Here is a 21,435-nt window from a genome sequence, read left to right on the forward strand (position 1 = left end):
AGAAGAAGGTTGAGAGGTGACTTAATTGAAACATATAAAATAATCAGAGGGTTTGATAGGATTGATAGGGAGAGCCTTTTTCCTAGGATGGTGATGGCGAGCACGAGGGGGCATAGCTTTAAATTGAGGGGTTTAAGATATAGGACAGATGTCAGAGGTAGTTTCTTTACTCAGAGAGTAGTAAGGGAATGGAACGCTTTGCCTGCAACAGTAGTAGATTCGCCAACTTTAGGTACATTTAAGTCGTCATTGGATAAGCATATGGACATACATGGAATAGTGTAGGTTAGATGGGCTTGAGATCGGTATGACAGGTCAGCACAACATCGAGGGCCGAAGGGCCTGTACTGTGCTGTTATGTTCTATGTTCTATGTTCAAAGGTGAGTGACATCTCTGAACAGATTAATTCGAAACTATCTCAATTTGTAGCTAGAAGGGTGCAATGACAAATCGTTTATATCTGAAAATTTAATTGTATCTTGAATCATCAATTTTGTTGTAATAATGAATGCTAAATCTTTAAAGCAAGTTATCCCAACAAGTAGTAATAGTAGAGATGGTGCTGGAGAAACTCAACAGGTCTGGCAGCATCTGGGGGAGAGAAAGAGTTAACGTTTTGAATCCAGCATGACTTCTTCAGTTCTGACCAACACTCTTTTTCATTTTAAAGATTAATTCTGATTCTGTCTGTCCGAAAACATACTTTTAAAAGCCTCGGATGGATTGTCTGTTACACATTTTTGCAGAACTCTCACTCCTTTCTATTATGTTCCTGTATATGATAATAAAAGTTTAATGATAAATGCAAAGTACTGTATATCTTAAATAAAGAGAGCTGGAGAAACTCAACAGGTCTGGCAGCATCTGGGGGAGAGAGTTAACGTTTTGAATCCAGCATGGCTTCTTCAGTTCTGACCAACACTCTTTTTGATTTTAAAGATTAATTTCTGCAGAGAGAGAATCAGAATTAATCTTTAAAATCAAAAAGAGTGTTGGTCAGAACTGAAGAAGTCATGCTGGATCCAAAACGTTAACTCTTTCTCTGCCCCAGATGCTGCCAGACCTGTTGAGTTTCTCCAGCTCTCTTTATTTAAGATATACAGTACTTTGCATTTATCATTAAACTTTTTTATCATATACAGGAAAATAATAGAAAGGAGTGAGAGTTCTGCAAAAATGTGTAACAGACACTCCATCCGAGGCTTTTAAAAGTATGTTTTCGGAATGCAGCACCTCCAGTGAGGTGAGATCGTTAAATTCCATTTGAGTGATACTCCTCATTGCGACTGCATGTGCTGCCTTTAAAGAGAGTGATTGCATTGGTGCTCCTTTGGAATGTACTGGAGGCTCGGCGTTCGACTTGTGGTGCTGGATGAGTAGCTGGCGCCGGAAGTGAGCGAGCGAACCATCGGACAGCTTGACTTGGCCCGGCTTGGAGACCGTGGCTGAGGCGGCGGCTGGCGATGGACCTTTTGCCGGCCAACCCGCACGGGAATGGCCTGCTGTACGCTGGCTTTAACCAGGACCATGGTGAGTACCCGCCCGGAGTCGCTGCCATGGTGGCGGCGGCGACGGTTGTTGTTGTTTTGTTGACTGGGAGCCCGGGATGGCCGCCACTCCGAATCCCAGGCCTTGAGGCTGGAGAGGTGGGTAAAGGGGAGTTGAGTGAAGCGTTTGACCCTGTCTATCTCCTTTGCCCTGGTACTCTGGACACTGACTGCGGCATCTTTTGTCGACTTCCGGGAGGTTAAAATGTAACCCATGTTGACGCTGAGAAATAAACAAGTTCCACGTGTTTTATTATTGGGATTAGTGCTCTCTTTTTCTGTCGGTACAGCGGACTTATTCCAACCCATTTCTTGAGAGATGTGATTTTAAAATAGACAGATCAAAAGACAAATGAAGAGGGGCTCGCAACTACAAGACCAAAAAGTACTCTTCGGTGGGGGGAACGATGGTGAAAGGGTCGAATCCAACAGACGAAATGTCAATGTTTTGTTCATTCAGATCATGTTTCGGAAAAACCGTAGCAATTCCTCCTCTAACTTGAAGGGCCTCAGAAAGAGGGGTTGACCTGGGTACTGTTGGCTGATGGGCATCCTAAAACATTTGCAGACAGGCTAAGGTGGATGTGTGACAGATCTCTTGCCAGGAGTGGCTACAAGTGGATTTTAACATCTGCCCCATCAGAGGGTGTGTGGTTTCCAAGTGTTACCCTCTCTCTGTTCCCCATGAATCTAAAGTCTATATTTGCAGTGTAAAGTGCTTGTCAGAAAATACAGCCTCCTGATGATTTGCTTCTGTTACCTTAGAGGTGGGGCATCCTGAGAAGGCTGGCGCACTAGGAAATGTTGCAAGTGACGTTTATGCTCTAAGTTGATGACTGACAGTACTTTAAGTGATTTTATTCTAGGGTGATATATCAAGATTACAGTAACTAAAAATCAATAGGGTCTCATTGCAAGTGAATGACCTGTTAAAATCTCAGGTTCGTGTTTAACTGTAGTTTGACTCTTCTCCTGTGTTGTGTAATTGCTTGGATTCTAGAGGTTTATAATATTAGTAATAAAAGTAAACATTTTCTGTAGAATTGTAAAAAGAACTATAGGAGTTTGATTATATTAAGATAGTAATACAGGATTTGCTTCAATGGCTTGACATTACTTGGAATATTCATATGCATATGAACTGCCAAAAAACACACATGTAATCTTTATCTAATAATGGCTAGCTACTTTAACTTACATTATGTGTCTAGTCTAGTGCTTTTATCAATGTGTGTACCAATGCTTTGCACCTGTGACTAACTAGTGATAAATTCTGCTTAGTAATCAATCACAAAGATAGGTGCAACAAATCTGGTGGCAGAGTGCTTGTGACACAGTGGTAATGTTCCTACGTTTGAGCCAAGATGGCTGGGTTCAAATCCTACCTGCTCCAGCAGTAGCTAAGTGTCTCCTGAGTAGTTTGAATTGAAAATGTCTATTCACTTATTCTAGACTCTGCGGACTCCTGGGTTCAAGACCATCTGCTCCAGAGGTGTGTCACAACTTTTCTGTGAGCCAATACAATTGAGCATTGTGTAGCTGCTTTTTTTCTGGTTGAACTTTATTTATCACCATAATAAACACTTTTACGCTATTCAGCCCTCCACTTGATCAATCTTTCACTTGCGCCTCTGTCTCCTTTGATTCACTTCCACTTTTTATCAGACCTGGTCTCTGAAACAGTTGAGACTTTTTGCATCTACATAGCATCTTTAATATGAAATCACTTTTAATGTTGCAGAGGTGACTTACATCTCCTACCATATTTCATTGACTGTGGGACATCCTGAGGTTTTCAAAGACACTTATTAGTGCAGCTGTTACTGAGGGTTTCTCTGCCTTTTCAGATGGAATGCAGATTTACTGTTCAGCTATTCCTAAGGACTGCTTGGGTTCACCAAATATCCATGTCCTATTCACATCTTTCAAAGGAAATAGGATGGCATAAATTCAAACTGACATTCTGCATTACACCAACAAGAAAACTTCCTTGATATGATTTACCTTTTTAAAGATGGTTATTCGGATTTTCCCACCATTATTAATGCTCTCTCAACCATTTGGTAAGCTTGACTACCTGAAAACATCTGTTTTATTCTTGTATTGACATTTTTCATTAAAATCTGGTTGCCCTTAAGGCTCCACTTTGTTTCCTAGTTGCTTGGTAAAAGGTTGGATTTTTGGTAAAGAATTGATTGCATCCTTACAAGGTGCTGTTTTAAATTGCTTGAATATTTTTATTATTGTTCAGACTGCTGTGCATGATTTCACGCTGCTCCAGCAGCAACACAAATGGGAAATACGTCCTCATGGGCTCCTGTTCCAGGTGTCACACATTAGGTGACCTGTGCACCAAAGAAAATTGCCTATGGGTTTGTTTCTAAATAGCAGCAGTTCAAAAATATGAAGTGTTGTAGTAACAGTTAATACTCAAGTAACAACATGCTGACAATGTTTGGATTGTGATAATTGATTCACTTTTGTTTTCTTAATCAGTATCTTTACTCATGTGTATTTCCAGTCATGTCTATGTTTTAGTATTGCTGATGTCATTACTAGTGGGGGAGAAAAGTGACTCCTGTGGCTGCAGAGAATATCTCTCCTAAGGGTAGTTTACATCAATTGGTTTAAACTACACCAAGACTACTATTTTTTGCTCCAGACTTGAAACCAGTACCAATGTAAAAGAAAGCTATTTTATCCCATTTTGATAATTAATCTAACCATTATTTACTTCCAGTGTTCTTAGGAAGCACCTTGAATTTACAGAAATCTTGGTCTATGGTAATGGTGTGTTCTTGGTATGTGCAATTATTTAGAACGTAGAACTGTATGGCACGGGAACTAGCCCTTTGCCACAAGGTGTTGTGCCAAACATGATGCCAAATGAACTTGATCCCTCTGTCTGCCATTGCTCCATATCCCTCCATTCTTTGCATATTCATTTACTAATCTAAAAGTGCCTTGAATGCTCCTATTGTATCTGCTTTCACCACCACTGAATTTAACATAAAGATTCCAAGAATTTGATTTAATACTGAGTTATGGAGTTATGTGACAAGCTGTGGTATACCTGTATGAGTTGGGTCATTTTGTGCCATTCCTCTCCTCCCCCCCCCCCCCCCCCCCCCCAACCACCACCACCACCACCGTGGGTTTCCTTAAACGTGCATTTTAAAAAAAATGTTACATAGTGTTGAGTCTGCGATTGTACTTAAGGGATTTCTGGTACTGATGATATTCTGTCTCAAAGCCACCTAGGCAGGGAAGATGATGATGATCCAGGAGGCCTAGTAGCAGCCTAACTAAAGGATCCCTTCTCAGTCTGCATTTAAATGAATTCCTAAAATGTCTGCAGATGTCTGCGCAATTGCAGCATCAAACAAAGGGAAAGCTTATCTTGTTTTACATTTGTAAAAGGTGATCCATGTCAAAAATAATTCCATCGTTCAGTTATCTGCTTGCATTCCTGTAATGATTTTCGCTGCATAATACAACTTAGTGTTTGTTTCAGTGCAGGAAATTGGTTGTTCACATTTTCAAACATGTAACTCGTTTGCACATGCTTACAATAAACCAATACTGAACTTTAATTTTAAAATCAAACTGCCCTTTCTTGAATGGGTGTTAGATTGAATATGAATGGTGAGAAACAGGAAGGAGAGGTGGGAATGTAGATTTTATTTAATCACATACCACTATTTATAACAATCTTCAGGTGTATTGATGCATTGTTATCTACTGTAAAACTCTAAATTCTATTTTGTTTTTGAAAGTGAGCACCACCTTACCAACTTGAACAGGATACAGCCCAAGGAAACCAAAGTTTGAGGAATTTAAAATTCTAATGATGTAAAGAGCCATGTAAAGGGAATGTGAGTGTGGAAAGATAGAAGGATATCCATCAAATAGAATTTTTTGAACTGTTTTTCCAGTAAGCAACAGTGCCAAGTGTCTGGGGAGGTTTCTTCCCCCATGCTGGTTGCTTGTGCTCATTTGTCAGAGGAGGCAGGTTGTTAACTTAAGTGAACTGCAAGAATTTTCAATGGCTGGAAAATGCCAGGTATTCTTGGTCAGTGACTTCTGCAAAAGTTATTAGAACAGTTGTTAATTACAACAATGCAAATGTCAAAACCAAAAATTACACTCGTTATCCATATTATTTGTTGTGTTTAAGGAATTTGCCTTTGTTTTAAAATCTAGCAGAATAACTCCAGTAGTGAATTTTCCACAACACTTAGGGTTATTAGAATAATAAAGTTTTTTTTAATAGCAGAATGGTCAGTTACTGTATCAAGTTCAGTTCTCTGTTATGTTCACTGTGTGGTGTATTTTGACGTGTCTTTCCTCGAGACATTTTGTGAATTTGCCATGGGAGGATTGGGGATGACTCATTTAAGGTATCAATCACCATTTATAACCATTTCCAGCAAATTTCACACCAACCACTTTGATCTATAGACTTCTAAAATTTAATTATGGTTTTGTTGTTTATCCTCCTGTGCTGCATGTCTGCTTATCTCAACATTTGGATTAAAACTGACTTTTTTTAGTATCTTGCAAAACTTCAATTATTTCATTGCTGGTCTAACTTGGGCCATGATTGGATCGATCTTGCAAGAACGACTGTAATAGAGGATAATGCAGAGGAAATTGATGATAGATGTTAATTTACACATTAAATGGGACCTTTTTCCCTTAAATTTGGATGATGAGTGCTGTCGTGGTCGGTTTCTCACCTTGCAACTTCTGTAGACTTGACCTTATGAAAAACTCTGTCTGTAATCTAACTCCCGCCAAGTGCTTTTCAGCATTCTGTTTCCTCTGTCTGGCAACAACGTGTTTTGTAACATTCTCATCTTTTTGTTTTGGGTGGCACCCGCCCCACCCCGCCCCTCACTGACAGTCTATGGACTTTGGACTTTGCAGCCCTACAACACTCCCAAATCTCTATTAGCTCCTCTGTGGTTTGTACTTTTGTGTATGCCTGGTTTTTATTTTTTTTTCACCACTCCCTTGTCGGAAGCAATACCTTTTTTGGCTGCTTGGACCAGAAGCTCTTGAAATTTCTTCTCTCAACCCTCCTCCTTGAAGTCTCTCCTTTTTAAAAACTACCTTTTGACTGTGTTTAGCTATCTGTCCTGATTTCTTGTGTGGCTCATTATGAAATTGATTTTTAAAGCTCTTATGAAATGTTAAGACTTTTCACAACTTTATAGCTGCTTTATAAACCCAGGTAATTGAATGATATTTGAGGTATTTGAAATGGTTGAACACAAATGCATCTAAAATATTTTCTCTCTGGTTTTGGAATCCAGAACACAAATCAAATTATTAAAACCAGAGTTGAGCCATTTAGCAGTGAAATCAAGAAATATGTTTTATACTCTGGGTTGTGCAAAGCTGGAATACTTTCAGCACTATTGAAATTTTTGAGAATGATGATAATTGAAAATATCTATACAACTGTATCAAACATTACAAATTAAACCAATTTTTGGAGTCCAAATACTGATTGTGTAGTACCCCATTCGTCAATGCCTGCCATTTCAGAAAAAGACCCATTTATTCTCATTCTTTTTGTTTCCTGTCTGCTAACCAATTTTCTGTCCATCTCGGTATGATGCATTCAATCCCATGTGCTTTAATTTTACAGAGTCCTAGAGATGTACAGCACAGCAGTAGACCCTTTGGTTCAACATGTCCATGCTGACCAGATATCCTAAACAAACCTAGTCTCATTTGCCAGCATTTGGCCCATATCCCTCTGAATGCTGCTTATTCGTATACTTATCCAGATGCAGGCTGGTACAATTACAACATGTAAAAGGCATCACTTCTGGCAACTCATTCCACACATGCTCTGCCCTCTGTGTGAAAAAGTTGGCCCTTGGCTCCCTTCTAAATCTTTCCCTTCGCACCTTAAGCCTATGCCTTAATTTCTTGTTTTGGACTTTTGAAAGGCATTTGACAAATAAACCATATCCACTCCCTCCTTGATCAGCTCTACACGTTACCTACTTGAAGAATTCCAATAGATTTGTCAAGCATAATTTCCCTTTTGTAAATCCATGTTGACTGTGTTGAATCCCCTTCATAATGGACTCTAGCATCTTTAGGACTACTGACATCTAATTCATTGACCTATAATTCCTCTCTCGCTACTTTTTAAAAAAAAAATAGTGGAGTTACATTATCTACTCACCAGTCTGTGAGAACTGCTCCAGTGTTTAATGAATCATGAAAGATGACCACCAATGCATCCACTATTTCTAGACCTTCTTCCTTAAGTATTCTGGAATGTAGACTATCATGCACTTTGGATTTAATGAGCCTTAAACCCCATCAACTTCTCCAACACAGTTTCTTTTATTAATACTGGTTTGCTTCTGTTCCACCCTGTCACTATCCCCTGTGATGTCTATTATTTCTGGTATACAATTTGTGTCTTCCTTAATGAAGACAGAGAACCAAATTATGAATTTACCTTATTAGCCATTCCTTTGTTCCCCATTATAAATTCTCCCTTTTTTCACTATAATGGATGTAACGGTTTTCACCAGTCTTTTTCTATCCACACGCTTGTAGAAATGTTTTCAGCGGTTTAAGTTCCCTGCAAGTTTGTTCTCACATTCTGTGTTCTCTTTCTTGATCAATTCCCTGACCCTCTTTTGCTGACTTCTGAAGTGTTCCCAATCCTCAGGTCTATTTTATTTTCTTGCCTATTTTGTATGGCTTTTGTTTTTTGCGTCTAATACCATCTTTAACTTCCCTCACAACCTGTGGTTTGGCAACTGTTCTCTGCACTCTTTTCTATACCAGACAGGAATAAATAATTTTGTAGTTTACCCATTTTCTCTTTGTTTGTTTGCCGTTGCCTGTCCGCTGTTGTTCCTTTAAGTAACCTTTCCCAATCCATCATAGCCAACAGACCCCTCACACCATCATACAACTGCTGAGCACTCGAGCCTTAGCTGTACATGGCATTGTCTATGTATTAATTTCTATATAATACATATGCCAATTTCCTGTTTTTACTTTAAAAAATACTAATCTTTTGCTTGGCTTTATTTTCTTCCTTCTCCCAGTTGAACAGTGACAATGTACATGCTCTTGAGCTGTTACGTTTTGTTTGTTGCTCATTATGAGTGCTTTTATAGATTATTAAGATGAGTTCAGATATATTCTAAGCACAAATAGGTATGTGTGAGGCTGTTCTAAGTTTTGTTTTTGTTTCAATTGTAGGTTTAATTGAACTGCTTTAGTAAATACAGGAAGTATTCTGTGACTACCAGCTGTAAAGTTAAATTAACATCCCTAGTATAAATAAACTAGTCAGCGAAATAATTAAGAAATTGTTGTGCGTGACAGATGCCATCTGGAGAAAGCAATAAACCGTGCACAAAGTGTGGAGCTGGATGAACACAGCAGGCCAAGCAGCATCTCAGGAGCACAGAAGCTGACGTTTCGGGCCGAGACCCTTCATCAGAGAGGGGGATGGGGAGAGGGCACTGGAACAAATAGGGAGAGAGGGGGAGGCAGACCGAAGATGGAGAGAAAAGATAGGTAGAGAGGAGAGTGTAGGTAGGGAGGGGATAGGTCAGGGAAGACGGACAGGTCAAGGAGGCGGGATGAGGTGATAAGTAGGAAATGGAGGTGCGGCTTGAGGTGGGAGGAAGGGATGGGTGAGAGGAAGAACAGGATAGGGAGGCAGAGACAGGTTGGACTGGTTTTGGGATGCAGTGGGGGGAGGGGATGAACTGGGCTGGTTTTGTGACGCAGTGGTGGAAGGGGAGATTTTGAAGCTTGTGAAGTCCACATTGATACCATTGGGCTGCAGGGTTCCCAAGCGGAATATGAGTTGCTGTTCCTGCAACCTTCAGGTGGCATCATTGTGGCATTGCAGGTGGCCCACGATGGACATGTCGTCTGAGGAATGGGAGGGGGAGTTAAAATGGTTCACAACTGGGAGGTGCAGTTGTTTGTTGCGAACCGAGCGGAGGTGTTCTGCAAAGCGGTCCCCAAGCCTCCGCTTAGTTTCCCCAGTGTAGAGGAGGCCACAATGGATACAATATACCACATTGGCAGATGTGCAGGTGAACATCTGCTTGACGTGGAAAGTCATCTTGGGGCCTGGGATGGGGGTGAGGGAGGAGGTGTGCGGGCAAGTGTAGCACTTCCTGCAGTTGCAGGAGAAGGTGGTGGGGTTGGAGGGGAATGTGGAGTGGACAATGGAGTTGCGGAGGGAGTGGTCTCTCTGGAAGGCAGACAAGGGTGGGGATGGAAAAATAGCTTGGGTGGTGGGGTCGGATTGTAGATGGCGGAAGTGTCGGAGGATGATGCATTGTATCCGGAGGTTGGTGGGGTGGTATGTGAGAACGAGGGGGATCCTCTGGGGGCAGGGTGTGAGGGATGTGTTGCGGGAGACACGGTCAAGGGCATTCTTGACCACTGCAGGGGGAAAGTCGCGGTCCTTGAAGAGCGTGGACAACTGGCATGTGCGGGAGTGGCATGCCTCATCCTGGGAGCAGATGCCGCGGAGGCGGATGAAGTGGGAATAGGGGATGGAATTTATGTGGGAGGGTGGGTGGGAGGAGGTGTAATATCATAGCTGTTTTTGGAATTTAGTGTTTATTAAGGGAGATGGTGGAGGAACAGGCAAAACCTTCCAATGTTAATTTTTTCCTTCATATTTCAGTAAATAATCAACAACATTTAAAAACTCCAACCTTGTGGAAGATCTTGCTGCTTCCTTTGCGATTTTGAGTCTACTGAATAAACTATACCAGCAAACTTAGCTGTAAGCACAATGCGATACTAGTTGGCACCTGAGAGGATTAGTAAACCATTGTTAATGGGCATCTTCTAATTAGAATGGAAGCCTGTAGTGACTTGGAGCAACAGACTGCTAACTCATGTTTTAATGGAGATGCTTGTTCATAAGAGCTGTGAAGAATAGCAATTTTTGAGAAACTAATATGGCATAATGAAATAAAAATACACTGGAACTACTTTTCTTTCAGATATAACTAAAGAATAACTTTGATTTTCATTTCCATGCATATTTAAACAGTTTGATGTGGTGTTACATGGTGGTTTGCAGGGTGGTCCAGTTTCAGTTCAACTTGATGTAATTGCAACCCTGACTATTTTTGCTGCGGAAAACAGATGAGCAGCCCTGTTTTGAGTACAGGTCTTGATCTAAATCTACTAATGTACCGAATTATACTTGAGGTCTGGGTCTTGTTGCCAAGACCAGCAAGCCAAATTGTGCTTTGTCTTGCAAACAGAGCTGAAGAAGAATCATATCAGACTCAAAACATTAACTCTTTCTTTCTGCATGGATGCTACCAGACTTGCTGAGTTTCTCCCATCGTGTTGTTTGTTTCAGATTTGTGGTGCCTGCAGTATTTTGTTGTGGCTCCCACGATGTGGTTAGGTCGGAACTCCAGGATGTTGATCTGCTGTGAAGGATTGTCAATGTATATCAATCTTAGGTTAGGGCGATATGTGACTTAGGATAGAAACTTCCTGTGTGTCCTAGATAAATATGTACATGTCAGGCAGGGAGGAAGCTGTAGAGCGTGGGAGCCGTGGTTTACGAAGGAGGTGGAATATCTGGTCAAGAGGAAGAAGAAGGCTTATGTTAGGATGAGATGTGAAGGCTCAGTTAGGGTGCTTGAGGGCTATGTGGTAGCCAGGAAAGACCTAAAGAGAGAGCTCAGAAGAGCCAGGAGGAGACATGAGAAGTTGTTGGCGGATAGGATCAGGGTAAACCCTAAGGCTTTCTATAGGTATTTAAGGAATAAAGTAATGACGAAAGTAAGATTGGGGCCAATCAAGGATAGTAGTGGTAAGTTGTGTGTGGAGTCAGACGAGATAGGGGAAGCACAAAATGAATATTTTTCAACAGTATTCACTCTAGAAAATGACAATGTTGTCGAGGAGGATACTGCGATACAGGCGACTAGACTACTACTAGGTGGGATTGAGGTTCACAAGGAAGTGGTATTAGAAATTCTACAGAGGGTGAAGATAGATAAGTCCCCTGGGCCAGATGGGATTTATCCTAGGATTCTCTGGGAAGCCAGGGGGGAGATTGCCGAGCCTTTGGCATTGATCTTTAACTCGTCATTGTCTACAGAAATAGTGCCTGACGACTGGAGGATAGCAAATGTGGTTCCCCTGTTCAAGAAGGGGAGTAGAGACAACCCTGGTAATTATAGACCAGTGAGCCTTACCTCAGTTGTTGGTAAAGTGTTGGAAAAGGTTATAAGGGATAGGATTTATAATCATCCTGAACAGCATAAATTGATTAGGGATAGTCAGCACGGTTTTGTGAAGGGAAGGTCGTGCCTCACAAATCTTATTGTGTTCTTTGAGAAGGTGACCAAACAGGTAGATGAGAGTAAACCGGTTGATGTGGTGTATATGGATTTCAGCAAGGCGTTCGATAAGGATCCCCACAGTAGACTATTGTACAAAATGCGGAGGAATGGGATTGTGGGAGATGTAGCAGTTTGGATCGGAAATTGGCTTGCTGAAAGAAGACAGAGGGTGGTAGTTGATGGGAAATGTTTATCCTGGAGACCAGTTACTAGTGGTGTACCACAAGGGTCGGTGTTGGATCCACTGCTGTTTGTCATTTTTATAAATGACCTGGATGAGGGTGTAGAAGGATGGGTTAGTAACTTTGCAGACAACACTAAGGTCGGTAGAGTTGTGGATAGTGACAAAGGATGCTGTAGGTTGCAGAGAGACATAGATAAGCTGCAGAGCTGAGCTGAGAGGTGGCAAATGGAGTTTAATGCAGACAAGTGTGAGGTGATGCACTTTGGTAGGAGTACCCGGAAGGCAAAGTACTGGGCTAATGGTAAGATTATTAGTCGTGTAGATGAGCAGAGAGATCTCAGTGTCCGTGTGCACAGCTCATTGAAAGTTGCCACCCAGGTTGACAGGGCTGTTAAGAAGGCATACAGTGTTTTAGCTTTTATTAATAGAGGGATCGAGTTCCGGAACCAAGAGGTTATGGTGAAGCTGTACAAAACTTTGGTGCGGCCGCACTTGGAGTATTGCGTACAGTTCTGGTCACCGCATTATAAGAAGGATGTGGAAGCTTTGGAAAGGGTGCAAAGGAGATTTACTAGGATGTTGCCTGGTATGGAGGGAAGGTCTTACGAGGAAAGGCTGAGGGACTTGAGGCTGTTTTCATTAGAGAGAAGAAGGTTGAGAGGTGACTTAATTGAAACATATAAAATAATCAGAGGGTTAGATAGGGTGGATAGGGAGAGCCTTTCTCCTAGGATGGTGACGGCGAGCACGAGGGGGCCTAGCTTTAAATTGAGGGGTGAAAGATATAGGACAGATGTCAGAGGTAGTTTCTTTACTCGGAGAGTAGTAAGGGAATGGAACGCTTTGCCTGCAATGGTAGTAGATTCGCCAACTTTAGGTACATTTAAGTTGTCATTGGACAAGCATATGGACGTACATGGAATAGTGTAGGTTAGATGGGCTTGAGATCGGTATGACAGGTCGGCACAACATCGAGGGCCGAAGGGCCTGTACTGTGCTGTAATGTTCTATGTTCTATGTTCTATGTTCTATGATGGTGTCCCTGTGCATCTGCCCTTTTCTTTCTAGGTGGTGGAGGTTGTGGATTTAGGAAGCATGTATCAAAGAATCTTGAAAGTTGTTGAAAGAGTTAGATGCTTAATTCAGTCGATGAAGTGCTGATCAAGTGGGGAAAATCTTGATGTACACACGAATGTCCTGTATGAATGAATATTGAAATCCACATGCATAATGGTGGTAACACTTGCTTTCATTTATGCGAGTTGTCACGTCTAGATTCCCTTGTTAGTCTTCTCTGACTAATTTTAGTGAACACTTTCATGGAGTGCCTTGAGACATTCTTGCTATTGTGAATATACTGTGTAAATACACTGTTTTATTCATTCATGGGATGGGGTGTTGCTTTTCGGCAGCATTCATTGTCCACCGTAGTTGCCCAGAGTCATTCACATTGCTGTGGGTCTGGAGTCTGGAGACCAGGTAAGGCTGACAGTTTGCTTCCCGAAAGGACATTAGTGAACCAGATGATTCAACAATTGGCAATGGATTCATGGTAATCACTGTAATCTTTAATTCCAGACTCTCTTTTATTAAATTCAAATTCCACTGTCTGCTGTTGAATGTTATCTTAAACTCTTGATTAACGGTCCAGTGATAATACTGCTAGGCTATTGGTTTTTTTTTTGTTTTCTTATTTATTCATTCATTCATTCATTCACAGGATGACTGCTCGCTAGGCAGCACTTATTGCCCATCCCTAATTGCCCAGAGGGCAGTTAAGAGTCACCCACATTGGTGATGGTTAATGACTGACCTATTGAGCACCATTAATTTAGTGGATTGAGGATCAGTGTTCCAAGCACGCTTATGCTGTGCTTGTTTTGCTGAACTGTAGCATCTGTAGCCATTTCCTAATGGCTTGGTGCATTCTAAATCATTTACGGAACGAGACGGAGGCATCCCCACCCTGTTGCCACCGTAACCTTTAATAATGTTGTCTAGCAAAATGTTGCCGATGCTGGCAATCTGAAATAAAATCAGAATATTCTGGAAATACTCTGATCAGGCAGGATATATGGAGTGAGAAATTGTGTTAATATTTGAGCTCAACAACATTTTCCAGGTCTAATAACAAGTCAGAGCTTAAACTGTTTACGTTACAGCTTGAAAGCCTGGTGTAAAGGATGAGAGATTAAGCATGAGAAAAGGATGATTGCACAGGACAAGAAGGTGAGGTGATGGATTAAGTCAGAAAACAGACAGTAGGTCTGGGGGAGGCGTAGTGTCCAGAAAAATGGAATAGGTAGTAAAATAAAATTCTTGAATTTGCTGTTTTCAAGGAGGCTGTAAAATGTCTACTGGCAAGTTGAAGTGCTACTCTTCTGGCCTGAGAGTCAAGGACAGAAATCAATGTGAGAGAAAAGTTGAGGATTAAAATAACAGTTGTTCTGTTATGTTTACAAATTAACCTGAGGTGTCCCAAAAAGTTATCCATCAGTCTGTTTGGTTTCTCCAGTTTGGAAGCCTGCACACTGAACAGTGAACTGTGACTAGATAAAACTAAAATGAAAGATGTTCCAATAAATAACTGCTTCTCGTGGAAGAAGCATTGAAACAGCCCTGAGTACATAAGAAGGAAGTGCATGATGGAACCCGAATAGGCCAGTCACAAAGAATGTTCCGCATATCCCAAAAAAAGACTGGCACAGTTGTGACCCTTAAGGGTTTCTGTAGTAATAGCCTCTTTATTTATTTGAAGGCAATGAGTGGAGTCAGAGGATATGTTAATTGATGCAAGAACAAGTTGAATCAAGTGGAGGTGATGGGAACTGGTTCAGTCTTTGATCAAGGAAGAAATGAAAGCCCTCAAGTCATCCTGGTGGAGGACATCCTATTATGTGTCTGTAGTGAGATCATTTGAGACTAAAACAGAAGTTCTTAGAAAAGTTCAGCTCTGGCAGCATCTATGAAGGGGAAAAGAAAATCAGTTGACATTTCAGGTCTGGTGCACCTTACTCTGAACTGATGGTTAGCTGGGAAATGCTGGTTTATATTGCAGAAAATAGGGAGGGGGATGGGGTAGGGGGTAAATGCTAGGATTAAGCCCAAAGAAAGAAGAGTAGTTGGATAGACAAAGGAGTTGATGATGATCTGGCTCTGAGGGCGAATAGCTGTTAATAGGGACTGCTAATGACTGACAACAGGTGGTGTGTAATGGCAGGCGACGTGGTAACAAGACCTGGTGTGTGGGGTAGGAGGCTAGGACATGAGAGAAATTTTAGGCCCTAAAAAGTACTGAACTCCATATTGGGTCTGGAGGGCCGTGAAAAGTGTGTAGGCTAGCTGGAAGCAAGCTGAAAGACAAAACCTCCCTCCTTTTCTGCTTGGGAACCTTGTGGCCCTCCAGACTCCAGTATTAAGTTCAATAATTTTAGGGCCCAAACTCTCCCATGTCCTAGCCCCTACCCTACACATCTGGCCAAATTACCACACAGCCTGCTATTACACACCACCTGTTGTTAGCCACTAGCAGTCCCCATTAACAGCTATTCACCCTCACAGCCTGATCATTACCAACTGCTTTATCTATCCAACTACTCGTCTCTCTCTTTTGGGCTTTATCCTATTGTTTACCCCCTACCGCATCCCCCTCCCTGTTTTCTGCAACATAAACCAGTATTTCCCAGCTAACATCAGTTCTGAGGAAGGGGCACCGGACCTGAAACGTTAGCTCTGATTTTTTTTTTTTTGCTTCTTTATCTGGTTAGATGCAACCAGAACTGCTGAACTTTGAGCAAGTTCTGATTCTGTTCCTGATTTACAGCATTCATAGTTCTTTCAGTTTTATTCAGTTTTGAGACAGTTCTAGATATCTACCAAGGGGGAAAGTTTCTTGCAATCTGGCTATCAACTTCTTTGATCATCTTAAATGTCTCTTTTAGGTCTTCTGTAATCTTCTGTATTTTGAGGAATAGCAACATAGTTGATGCAATACTTCCTAAATTATTATTTTCTTTATTCATTCACGGGATGAGGGCGTCACTGGCCAGACAGCATTTATTCCAGTTAATGCCAGAGCCAGCCTTTGGTATGAATATTTTGTTTCAGGAAATCAATTTAATCAATTTTCCTATTTAAATTCTAAGAAATGCTTTGACCATTTTACTTCAATTTTTGAGATTTGAAAAGTTGGCTTAATACGCTGTATTTAAAAAGAGAGGTTTTAATTAATCTGCCCTTTTTTTCAGTGTAAGGCATTTCATGGATGTTTTTGTTTCTCGATTGCAGGTTGTTTTGCATGTGGAATGGAAAATGGATTCCGAGTCTATAACACTGACCCACTAAAGGAGAAGGAAAAACAAGGTGAGGCGTTTCACCAGTCAGGTAATGCAGATTTGTGATTTTACTACTGCTTTTTCAGATATTACAATTGTTGAGTTTGAAGTTTAATGTTTTCATAATTAAAGTCATAGAATCTTAGAATCTTGCAGTATGAAAACAGATCCTTCAGTCCAACCTGTGCACACCAAAAAGACATCCTAATCTGACCTAGTCCCATTTTATTTCCAGCATTTGACCTCCTAAACCCTTCCTATTCATATATCCATTCAGGTTCCTTTTTAAATGTTGCAATTCTACCTGCTTCCACCTCCACCTTGTTCCATATACGCAACAGTAAATCACTATACCTGTACAGCAGACAGTTTGCGTTATCGAAACAGTGTCCATTATTCATCAATTACATTACAGCCAATTTGCATTAACGAATAGCAGAAATACCTGTATCTCATCTCCTCTATCTCCCGTGGTTCCACACAGATGGCCATGCTTATCTTTAAGGGACCTTATTCTGTCCCTAGTTATTCTTTCTTTTGCTCTTTAATGTATTTATGGAATCAGTTTGGATTGTGCTCCTGAGATGCTGCTTGGCCTGCTGTGTTCATCCAGCCTCACATTTTATTATCTTGGATTCCACTTAACTCTGTTTGCCAAAGCTAACTGGTATTCCTGTTTTGCTCTCCTGATTTTCTTCTTAAATATACTGCTGTTGCCCTGATAACCCTCCCAGGGATTCGCTCGATCCCAGCTCGCAATTTCTCTGGTCATCCAGCATTCCCCATACCTGCCAGCCTTGCCCTTCATGCTAACAGGAACACACTGTCTCTGAACATTCGTTATCTCATTTTTAAAGTTCTCCCACTTCCCAATCATTACTTTTTACCTCCAAATAGCCTTCCCCCAATCAACTTTTGAAAGTTCCTTGTCTAATACAATCAAAATTGGCCTTCCTCCAATTTGCAGCTTTAACTTTTTTGATCAGTTCTATCTTTTTCCATCACCACTTCTTTCTTTAAAATTAATAGAATTGTGATCACTTGTCCCAAATGTACTGACCACCTCAGTCATTTGCTGTGCATTGTTTCCCAACAGAAGCTAAAGTATTACTTCTTCTCTGGTAGTTACATCCATACATTGAATAAAAAGAAGTTTTCATGTATACACCTAACAAATTTTCCCCCATCGAATCCTTTTTATATTATGACTACCCCTTTATGCCTGGGAAAGTTAAAATCCCCGACCCCAATTGTTCTTACATATAACTCAGAACTTTTTTTCTCTTTTTTTTCTCCACTTCCAGCTGACTAATGAGGGCCTAATAATACAGTCCCAACAAGGTGGTCATCCCTTTTCTTATTTTTCAGTTCCACCCATATAACTTTACAGTCTCCAAGGAATTTCCTCCCCAAGTACAGCCTTAATATTATCCCTAACCAAAATGGCCACAACCCTACCCCCGTTGCTTCCTTTCTATCCTTACTATAGTGGCTGTACCTGGAATATTAAGCTGACAGTCCTGTTCGTACCTGAGCCATGTTTCTGTAATAGCTATAATGTCCTAGTCTTATGCTCCCAACCATGCTCTGAGTTCAGAGATAATGGGAACTGCAGATGCTGGAGAATCCGAGATAACAGCGTGAAGCTGGATGAACACAGGCCAAGCATCATAGGAGCATAAAACTGACGTTTCAGGCCTAGACCCTTCATCAGAGAGGGGGATGGGGAGAGGGTTCTGAAATAAATGGGGAGAGAGGGGGGAGGCGAACTGAAGGTAGATAGAGGAGAAGCTAGGTTGAGAGGAGAGTATAGGTAGGGAGGGGATAAGTCAGTCTGGGGAGGATGGACAGGTCAAGGAGGCGGGATGAGGTTAGTAGGTAGGAAATGGAGGTGCGGCTTGGGGTGGGAGGAGGGGATAGGTGAGAGGAAGAACAAGCTGGGAGGTGGGGACGAGCAGGGCTGGTTTTGGGATGCAGTGGGAGGAGGGGTCGAGCTGGGCTGGTTTTGGGATGCAGTGGGAGAAGGGGAGATTTTGAAGCTTGTGAAGTCCACAGTGATACCATTGGGCCACAGGGTTTCCAAGCGGATTATGGGTTGCTGTTCCTGCAACCTTCGGGTGGCATCATTATGGCACTGCAGGAGGCCCAGGATGGACATGTCGTCTAAGGAATGGGAGGGGGAGTTGAAATGGTTCGCGACTGGGAGGTGCAGTTATTTATCGCAAACCAAGCGGAGGTGTTCTGCAAAGCGGTCCCCAAGCCTCTGCTTGGTTTCCTCAATGTAGAGGAAGCCACACCGGGTACAATGGATACAGTATAGCACGTTGGCAGATGTGCAGGCGAACGTCTGCTTAATGTGGAAGGTCATCTTGGGGCCTGGGATGGGGGGGTGAGGGAGGAGGTGTGGGGTCAAGTGTAGCACTTCCTGCAGTTGCAGGGGAAGCTGCCGGGTGTGGTGGAGTTGGAGGGGAGTGTGGAGCGGACAAGGGATTCCTGGAGGGAGTGGTCTCTCTGGAAGGCAGACAAGGGTGGGGATGGAAAAATGTCTTTGGTGGTGGGGTTGTATTGTACATAGCGGAATTATCTGAGGATGATGCGTTGTATCCGGAGGTTGGTGGGGTGGTATGTGAGGATGAGGGGGATCCTCTTGGGGCGGTTATTGCGGGGGCAGGGTGTGAGGGATGTGTTGCAGGAGACACAGTCGAGGGCGTTCTCGACCACCGGTGGGGCGTGTTGCGGTCCTTGAACGCGGACATCTGGGATGTGCGGGAGTGGAATGCCTCATCTTGGGAGCAGATGCGGTGGAGGTGAAGGAATTGGGAGTAGGGGATGAAATTTTTGCAGGAGGGTGGGTGGGAGGAGGTGTATCCTAGGTAGCTGTAGGAGTCGGTGGGCTTGAAATGGACATCACTTTCTAGCTGGTTGCCTGAGATGGCGACAGAGGTCCAGGAAGGTGAGGGATGTGTTGGACATGGCCCTGGTGAACTTGAGGTTGGGGTGGAAGGTGTTGAAGTGGATGAATTGTTCGAGCTCCTCTTGGGAGCGAGAGGCGGCGCCGATTACAGTCATCGATGTAACGGAAGAACAGGTGGCGTTTGCGGCCAGTGTAGGTGTGGAAGAGGGACTGTTCCACGTAACCTACGAAGAGGCAGGCATAGCTTGGGCCCAATTGTGTACCCATGGCCACCCCCCTTTTGTAGGAAGTGGGAGGAATCGAAAGAGAAGTTGTTGAGGGTGAGGCCGAGTTCGGCCAGGCAGATGAGGGTGTCAGTGGAGGGGCACTGGTCGGGCCTGCGGGACAGGAAGAAGTGGAGGCCCTTGAGGCCGTTTGCGTAAGGAATGCAGGTGTATCGGGACTGGATGTCCATGGTGAAAATGAGGTGTTGGGGACCGGGAAATTTGGAAGCCCTGGAGGAGGTGGAGGGTATGGGTGGTGTCACGGATGGAACCCTGCAGCCCAATGGTATCAATGTGGACTTCACAAGCTTCAAAATCTCCCCTTCCCCCACTTCATCCCAAAACCAGCCCAGCTCGATCCCTCTCCCCCCCGCCACCCACTGCATCCCAAAACCAGCCCAGCTTGTTCTTCCTCTCACCTATCCCCTCCTCCCACCTCAAGCCGCACCTCCATTTCCTACCTACTAACCTCATCCCGCCTCCTTGACCTGTCCATCCTCCCCAGACGGACCTATCCCCTCCCTACCTATACTCTCCTCTCTACCTATCTTTTCCTCTTTCCATCTTCTGTCCGCCTTCCCCCTCTCCCTATTTATTTCAGAATCCTCTCCCCATCCCCCTCTCTGATGAAGGGTCTAGGCCCGAAACGTCAGCTTTTGTGCTCCTAAGATGCTGCTTCTCATGCCCTGAATTCATCTGCTTGTCAGACATGTCAGACCTCTTGCATTGAAATAAATGTAGTTTAATTTATCAGTCTTTTTATTTGTTCTCTGACAAGCTCTTGTTTGCCTTGACTATTTGACTTGTTCTCCCTTATCTACTGTATCAGCCTCAGAATTTTCTTATTGCTCACTATCATATCAACCCTCTCCCCGGCTCCCTACCGTATACTAGTTTAAAGCCTCCCAGTAGCACTGGCAAATCTCCCTGCAAGACCATTGACCCTTTTCCACTTCAGGTAGAACCTGTTCCTCTTTTATACAGGTCATTTCTACCCCTCAACAGATCTCATTAGTCCTTGTCCTTTGCACCAGATCCTCGGTCACGCGTTCATCTGCTTTCTCCTCTTATTCCTACTCTCGCTAACACGTGGCACTATTAGTAGTCCAGGTATTACTACCCTCAAGGGCCTACTTTTTTAATCTCCTGCCTGCTTTCCTATATTCACTATGCGGAACCATGGCCCTTTCCCTATCTATGTTGTTGGTACCAATTTGCACAATGAACTGTTGCTGGTCTGCCTGCAATTTTTGAATGTTCTGTAGCGTCTGCAAGACATGCATGAACTTGGCACAAGGGATGCTACACAATGTTCTGATGTGTTGTTGACAGCCACAGAAATATCTGTCTTTGCCCCAGACTAGAGAGTCATCTGTTGGAATTGATTGGGTGGAACCTAACATATACACCTCACTAAAGTAGATGTAGCCAGTAGCAGAAACCTGGCTGTCAGTGCTACCTGACAGGCCACCCCTAAAAATATGCAAAACAGGACAGCTGTTTGTAATCTGATTAGTCACAAGAGACGACTGCACTACTTGGCTACCTCTCCTACCATTCCTAGCGGACAACCATCTATCTGACTGTATCTCTAGTTTTTTCTACCTTCCTGAAACTGCCATCCAATACATCCTGTTGCTCTTGTAAACTCATTGCCTCTATCTGCTAATCCAACTGATCCATGTGGTCCAATAGGTGACAGCATAAACATTAAGAAACAAAAATGCCCTTATCTTATTCATTGCTATAGATTTACAAAATAAAATTTAAAAGTTTTAGAAGTCTTAAAATCAAACATTTAGCA

The 21,435-nt window shown here is 42.6% G+C and overlaps 1 protein-coding gene across 7 annotated transcripts in view; it reads left to right on the plus strand.

The window, feature by feature from the left end:
* The first annotated feature begins 1,373 nt into the window (after positions 1 to 1,373).
* The window catches only part of wdr45b (WD repeat domain 45B), a 44,253-nt gene continuing 24,191 nt past the window's right edge, over positions 1,374 to 21,435 (plus strand). For 2 of the 7 annotated variants that reach the window (XM_059653793.1, XM_059653798.1), the window contains exons 1-3: positions 1,374 to 1,531; positions 3,001 to 3,040; positions 16,408 to 16,503. In XM_059653793.1, the coding sequence (XP_059509776.1) occupies positions 1,496 to 1,531; positions 3,001 to 3,040; positions 16,408 to 16,503 (172 nt within the window). In that variant the 5' untranslated portion in view covers positions 1,374 to 1,495. Of the gene's footprint in view, positions 1,532 to 3,000; positions 3,041 to 3,466; positions 3,612 to 16,407; positions 16,504 to 21,435 lie in introns of those variants that run through there. The other 5 variants (XM_059653794.1, XM_048555154.1, XM_048555155.1 and 2 more) reach the window with 5 other exon arrangements.

This window comes from Stegostoma tigrinum, chromosome 22 (genome assembly GCF_030684315.1).
Source record: "Stegostoma tigrinum isolate sSteTig4 chromosome 22, sSteTig4.hap1, whole genome shotgun sequence".
In the NCBI taxonomy this organism is placed as follows: domain Eukaryota; kingdom Metazoa; phylum Chordata; class Chondrichthyes; order Orectolobiformes; family Stegostomatidae; genus Stegostoma; species Stegostoma tigrinum.